Consider the following 7,500-nt stretch of genomic DNA (forward strand, 5'->3'; position numbering starts at 1 on the left):
GTGCACTTTTTTATCCGATATCATGGAAAAGGCCATTAGCAGAAGAGTTGAGAAATATGCGAAATGTAGACAGCTAATAAATGAAGAATGAAATTAGGTGATTCAAATTGTAAAATATTTTAGCTTCTATGTATTTATAGTACTGTAAAAATTCACACTAAAACTAAATGGAAATGATAATTAGGAATATAGTAAAGAGTGACAAGGGATAGCTAGATTGAAAAAAAAAAAAAGACATAAGAATTAAATTGAGATCCACAGTTATGGTTGATCAGAGCTTAGACTAAAATGACTTGGAATTTCAGGAAAACCCGTCCAAACATCCGATTATCATCTTGAAGGATGTTCCATTCAGTCACCTGCAGGCCATCTTGGAATATATGTATGCTGGTGAGGTGAATGTGTCTCAGGCTGATCTCCCAGCTTTCCTCAAGACAGCAGAGAGACTTAAAGTGAAAGGTCTCGCTGAAGTCAACCAGAATGAACGACAAGATCGCTGAGACACCGCCCAGGTTGGTTAGTGTTGTTACGGGATTTACAGTCATGTCCTGTCCATAAATCTTTTCCCATTTTTATTGCCTGGACATCAGAATTCATTCTTGGTAGAACTATTTTCTGTAGTATATAGGAGTTAAAAGTAATCTTCAGTATTTAAAAAGGCTTCTCAATTTTACCATATGCAGGTGACCTTGAAATTAACCATGGCTCAGCAACGAGTGCACTCTATTTATTTTCTCTCTCTCTCTCTCTCTCTCTCTCTCTCTCTCTCTCTCTCTCTCTCTCTCTCTCTCTCTCTCTCTCTCTCTCTCTCTCTCTCTCTCCCCCCCTCTCTCTCTCTCTCCCTCCCTCTCCCTGGCATCAACAGGTTAAAGGATTGTCTTTCATAATTGGACCATCATATATATAGCCTTTATATATTTTGCTTTAAACAAACCATTTCTTATGTTTCAACTTTTAAGTTGTTTTACTTGAATCACCTAATAGATATCAGGCAGATTATGTCATCTATATAGAGTGCAAGATGTGCTCTAGTTTTTAGGTAATGTAATTGTTGCATATTTTCTTCTTTCTCTGTGAGAGTGAGAGAGAAAGTGAGTGTGTTTGTATATGTGTGTATGTATATGTGTGTGTGTGTATGTGTGTATGTATGTGTGTATGTATGTATGATATTTTGATTGTGATATTTGTCCTTCCCTCAGAGAATTTGCTTCCCATTTTTATGAACATGTTGCAAATATATGGCTTCACTCACTTTGTACAGTTTAGCGGACACGTTGAATTCCTGTTTTGAAATTGTATATTATATATTCCTAGTTCACAGCTGTTACTGATGTGCCACTTAAGTAGTTTTAATTGTATCATTACTATAAGTAATGATGACTGCATATTTTAAGTAACCAAGAACTCATTATTAAGTATAAATGCACTAGAAATAAATTTCATGATGATGGCACCTTGTGCAGTGTTTACCTCTGAGTGCTGTATTCTGTTTCTGTACACACAAGGAAATTAAGTTTGTAAATTTGGACACATCATGATCAGTTTTCAAAAATTGTTAAGGCAGTGTTCTTTATAATGCATATGGTTGTTTAGGTTAGAAAAGATTCTTGTCATAAGCCAAGGACAAGGTTAAGCAATTTAAAGGTTGCGTCATTGTATGTGGATAATCAACTGTATATCCTTCATAGACAGATCTATTTATTACATAATATGTAAAAAAAAAAAATGTAAATGGGTAATAGCCTTGTTTTATTAATATATTTCTAATGTTTTCAATAAATGTAATCTCCTGGATATAAAACATCTATCGTGCCATCGTGTAAAACAGAAATAGATAATTTTTCTTAACCCGTTAATGCTGGGTAAAAAGATTTCACATCAAGTGTTGGCTGCTGGGGATGAGATATTTTATCATAGCTTTTTGTCTGGCTGGTGCGCTGGATGACTGGGTGCGTATTACTTGGCTGCAGCCAGACCAGGTGAATAGCCCAAGGATTAAGCTTACATGTTTGACATACCATGGAGTTTCAACCATTTGGAGCCTAAACAGCCCTGTCCGCAACTGGTTAAATTTTGTGAAGTCATTCATGGATCAGGACAATAAATACTACTTCATTTTATTTATGCCATGAAAATACAGAATGTTATTCATTTGCAACTAAAAGAATATTAATTTAACCTGTTAACCCTCTCTGGATGGGTGGTACAGCATGTGTACCGCGCATTCAAAAGCCCAGTGGCCGGGCGGCACAGTATTGTGCCAGCCATTCAATTGATTTAGGCCTAATAATTCGAACGCCCCGGCATTTGGACATTCAAGGCTAGAATTCCCCCGTCGGGGATGGGTTAATGAGGGGTGACAAGATAACACGTTGAAGACTCAAGCTTTGCCCAACTCCTGCTCATTTATACATGAGAGTTCTGAAAATTTCAACTTTTTTTGTGTTTTGTCATGTTGTGAGACTTAGAGCAGGTCCTATTATTGATTGTGTTAACCCATTGTGTACGAGCTTTGGCCTGACGACGGGCGTCATGACGTACGTGACGTTCGGGGATTTTGGATCACTGTGCCATTTTATTTTGCTATGAAAAAGGAATGAGTGATGATGGCTACTGCAGTCATAATTACTATAAGCACAGGTTTCATTCCTCTTCCCTACCTCTTCTTATCTTTATTGTAGGTGGTTATGTTTAGTATTCGTTCATGACAGCACAAAAATACGAAAAAATAAAGTTGCCTTTTGTCCTCCCATAAAACGGCAATACTTCTATCACATTGAGTATAAAGAAAATAATGAGCTAATATGAATAATATACTACAATTTTAGTCAACTTGCAGCACTGATAGAGCCTGTCATATGGCACATATAAGTCTCTAAACTCAATAAAACACACACAAAAAAATAAACACAAAAACCGCTCTAGTTTTGCAATGAATGACTGAAAGAGAGTGGGATGATTCAAATTATATTGCTTCAAGCGGTCTCTCTCTAAAATAAAACCTATCCTGGAGGCTGGGCAAGCAAAGTTATCTCCGTCTGCAATGGGTTAAGACAAATAAAACCTGAGTTTAGTCTTTTAGTGTCAATAAAGGAGGAATATACACTGACTCAGTGTAACAACATTATCATGAATTTATGGGGAAAATATGAACAAAGGAAACAAAAATTACAACTTTATACACTGCTCTGTCTTCTTGCTCCTAGCACCACTCAGCAAAATAGCAAAACTAGCAGTGGCGCCTTACACGACACGCTTATGGTCAAAAACGCTCATGGCCTCAATATGTTGCCACTTATTTGCTATGAGTTAATCTTTCAAAATGTGCATGTGTAGCATTAGCAATGCATCTATGATCTGATTTCTAATATATGTATGTGTCATCAGTAAATAATGAGTTTGTAATTAAGTATTATTATTATTATTATTTTAATTTTGATGGTGATAATGTAAGTAATGATAATAGTAATAGAAATTGAGTTTTTTTCCAGAAAATCCAAGGAATGGATTAACCTTATTGATTCCTTAGATATTAAATGCTTCTGGAATCATTTTCAAGTGAAATATTATTGTGCATATCCTTGTGCTGATTGTTATCCTTATTATTATTATAAAGCCTATCTTTCAGAATCATTCACATCTGGTTTAAAAATACATACATGTTGCAGCTAACATCCAAGAGTAATAGTTGTCATTGTCATCTTTGTCATTCCAATTGAAGTCCAGATTTTCAGCCACACAACCTTGATATTAAACAATTTAACTGTATGTGATTCAGAGTTTAACAAATCAGTTGCTTTGTGCAACATTTCTACTAGGGTGTTTTCTGGTTTATGTACAGTGAGATTTTAAAATTATTTTCTAAGAAATGTTCATCTTTTTGTCTTTACTCCAGGTCATGGGAGGCTTGGGAAACGGGTTACCGGAGAAGCCAAAGCCATCACTTCTGTCTTCTCAAGCCCACTGTTGTCCACTTCCCTCCAAGCTCCTCTGTCCTTCCAACAGTCACCCGGGACACCTGGACACCTGCTTCTCTAGCCTCTCTGGCCAGACATGTGATTCCATAACACATAAAGAGCCTTAGACTATCAGTGGGGCTCATTTTCTTTGAGTGACACTATCTAGTATTTTGGACCTCAAGATAGATATTTAATAGAGCATATAATTTTTGTTGTTGTGAATAGGGAGTTTTCCTATTGAATCCCCGTCTTGGGTTCACAAATTCAGGATTGCGTCACCGGGTTATGCAATATTTGAGATCAACATGTAAAGTAAGGTATACCAGTAAGTTCCTTTTTTTTTATTGTCAAATGTGGAGACTATTCTGCAGGCAACTTGGAGTGCATTACAAGGAAAATTGTTTACAAAAACATTATCATTTCAATAACTACTGTACTATATATATATATGGGAAAAAGCATTGTTTTCTTTTGTTTTCATTATTCTTTTCACCTTTTATCATATGAAACTTTTATTTTAGATGGAATCGCAATTGCTTTTATGTCTTGTCTCAAGCTTTCCGTTTACTGGTTATGCTTACTTTCCAGAAAGGATCTCAAATTGCAAGTACAGAAATTGGTCCTTTTATCAGCACTGTGATTGTTGGACTATGTAGGTGGCTCAGTAATCAGACATCATATACATATTTGGTGTTATTAAGTTTCTGTATCTTACTTACCTTTCACACTATAATTTATGATAAGAATATCTTTTGACACATAAGGATAATATCCCCAATGATCACTTGACAAGTTCCTTCCGTAGGAGGCTATTTAATTGTATCCACCATTTTCTTTTTCAATAGTTTTTTTTTTTTTTTTTTCCACTCTCTGTATAAAGGCTTTACTGTAGCCTGTATTACTTTCTCAGACATTCCTTTTCATGTTAGGCATCCTATATATATTGGATACTTTTTTCACTAAAAATCAGTATTTTAGGAGATGTTTAAGAATAAAACGTTACATTAAATTTTTTACTTCCTGTCAACTCAAAATTTAAGATGTCAGCTGTCATTACCGTAGGGCAGTGGCCCAGTACGTTGACAGATTTTTTGACCATTGAAATGCCCCCCAAAATATATGGACTAAGGATAAATAGAAATTTATTAAGGAAGAGCTTTCAGTAATTTATGTAAAATGCTAGCTCCACACAAGCCCCGAGAAACAGCAGGGAAGCTAATGCTCAAGACATATCTATTAACATTTTTACCATTGAAAAGCAATTTTTTCTTTCTTTTTTTAAGTTTAGTTTGATAAATATTATCAGTGAATTATTGCTTTACTTTAGGAATAGCACTCACTGCTCAAGGTTAAAAATAAACTCTAGGGGATACTAGTTCATTTTACTTTATTTTGAGCAGTGCGTAAACTCAGTTTCTGGCAACTAGAGGTATCCCAATAGTTTCACCAGGAGACAAGACAGGATTGATTTAGTTAAAGAAACTTGCCCCTTTCTCATTAGATTTAAAGATGATAATGGATTGACAAAAAGGAAAAAAAGTATATATATATATATTTATGTATGTATGTATGTCGACCCTTCTGTATAGGGTGTTCAAAGAGCAAAATATCACCCCCTTCCTCCCATGGACCTCATGAAGCCTCTTCTGAGGTCATATGATTTTGTTTCTGATTGATGCTTGGCCATTAGGCATGTCTGGGGTAAATCCTAAATGTAAAGGAACCAGTGTTCAGTGTGTGAAATGTAAATAAACATCACAGGGATATGTGTAGTTACACATCTGTCCCAAGAGTTCCCGCTATCTTCAGTTAGCATGCCTGTTGTAAGGGTCTTGGAGACTTCCATTACAGTTTACTACAACCAAAACAAAATATATAAAAGACATTTTGGATATGCTCTCAAGTTCCTGAAGATTATGCTTTACACAGCAGATTGAAGACAGCCAGACATCACTCAGAAGTAACCATAAATACCCCAGTGTGTCCTTCACACAACAAAGAAAAAAAAGACATGATAAAGGAGGAGTAACAAACACATTAAATATAATAGATCAAGAGTTGCCAGTTCAATGAGTATCCACTGCTTTTTTTTTGTGATAAACTGTAGTCTGTTTGTTTTTTCTCTATGCTCAAAGATTTACAGGTCTATTCATTTCTACAGGTTTCAATATCTATGACATTGAAAGTTAAAAATTAATTTGATTTTTTGAAGGGATGGTCAGTCTCCAGTTCTGATGTGTGCGTAAAGTATATGGTTCTCATGAAGGAGTTGCATAATTCACTGGTTTTTACTAACTGAGATTTCTTTTCCCTTTGGCAACAAGGGGAAAAGGATCACTTCAAACTATTGAATTATCTACTTTCCCAGTGTGACCAACAAAGCCCCTTTTCCCTTTACTGTGAGTTTTGGGATATTGTTATACAAAGGGTGAGAGTGAGCAACGTCTACAGCTACTGACAGATCAGCTTTTGTGAATTATTTATACAATTACACCCATTCAGTAAGGCTCAATTTGTCATGTTTTTTTTCTATTGGATAATTGGGCTTTTTGAAGCTGTGTGTTCAAGTTGGCAATTGCTGATCTAGACTTTTGTAAGGGTAAATCCAGAAGGATTAATTATATTGAGTCAGACAGATGTTGGAGCCCAAGTCAGCACCCCTTCCCTCTTCCCCCTTACACCATTTAGTTGCTCCAACACCTGGCCTGCACTAAATCAGTTCCTCTTTGGATCACCCTCTGTCTCACTGCTGGCACCCGTCCCACCTTGGCCATCCAGGCATACAAATGTAGAACACCAGAAGACACTGAGAACCTGAAGTTACCAGAAAGTGATTAATAAAGATTTGATTGTAAAAAGCTTTTGAACCAATGAATTGAATCTACCAAACTATTGAACTTCCTTTTGCACCTTCAAAATTTCCCACACATGACACAAATCATACCTAAAACCTGGATGAAAAAAGACGTAACAGTACAGCAGTTTACTATGTTGTATTACCACTCCAAAGGTTAGCACTGTCTTCTGTTTGTGGTCTTAAACTTCACATCCAGGTGCCCTCATCACAGGTTAGTATACGCAGGGGTGTAGCTTTGTATCTAGAGTAGCATGGAGCAGTTTTGTACAAGAACTCAAAATAAGTTTTTAATAAAACTGATGGAAGTCTTTTATTAACCATTTGTAATTTATATAGATATATTTTTTGGTCCTTTTTAGATCAAGTTAATAAATAATTAGAATGAGGCATGGATCTTGATTTACTACCATGAGCTAGGTGAACTTTTTTATACCTGAAAAGGTTTTGACAGATACAAAGTAGTGCCTGTCTGCAAAAGTAAGGCTATTAGTATGTTTTAGGTCATTTGCCAAAACTTGAGTTTGCAGTAAGTAGTTTCAGTAAATGAAAGATACCCATAAAGAGTTATATACAATCCTCCAAAGTAGTAAGTGGAAACTATATTAACATTTTTAGTAATCAAATAGAATTTTGATGTTGCTCAGCAATAATAACCCACCTACAATGGGATGTATATTTGTCTAA

General features: G+C 35.6%; 1 protein-coding gene across 6 annotated transcripts in view; it reads left to right on the top strand.

The window, feature by feature from the left end:
* Positions 1-7,116, top strand: part of lolal (longitudinals lacking protein-like) — a 17,911-nt gene extending 10,795 nt beyond the window's left edge. For 4 of the 6 annotated variants that reach the window (XM_043015134.2, XM_043015130.2, XM_043015133.2 and 1 more), the window contains exons 3-4: positions 306-512; positions 3,896-7,116. In XM_043015134.2, coding sequence (XP_042871068.1) covers positions 306-500 — 195 coding nt within the window. In that variant the 3' untranslated portion in view covers positions 501-512; positions 3,896-7,116. Of the gene's footprint in view, positions 1-305; positions 517-3,895 lie in introns of all 6 variants that reach the window. The other 2 variants (XM_043015132.2, XM_086544424.1) reach the window with 1 other exon arrangement.
* The last annotated feature ends 384 nt before the right edge of the window (positions 7,117-7,500 follow it).

The sequence above is a fragment of the Penaeus japonicus genome, unplaced genomic scaffold, assembly GCF_977035675.1.
Source record: "Penaeus japonicus unplaced genomic scaffold, GWHDUDI00000001_assembly GWHDUDI00000015, whole genome shotgun sequence".
Classification (NCBI taxonomy): Eukaryota; Metazoa; Arthropoda; class Malacostraca; order Decapoda; family Penaeidae; genus Penaeus; species Penaeus japonicus.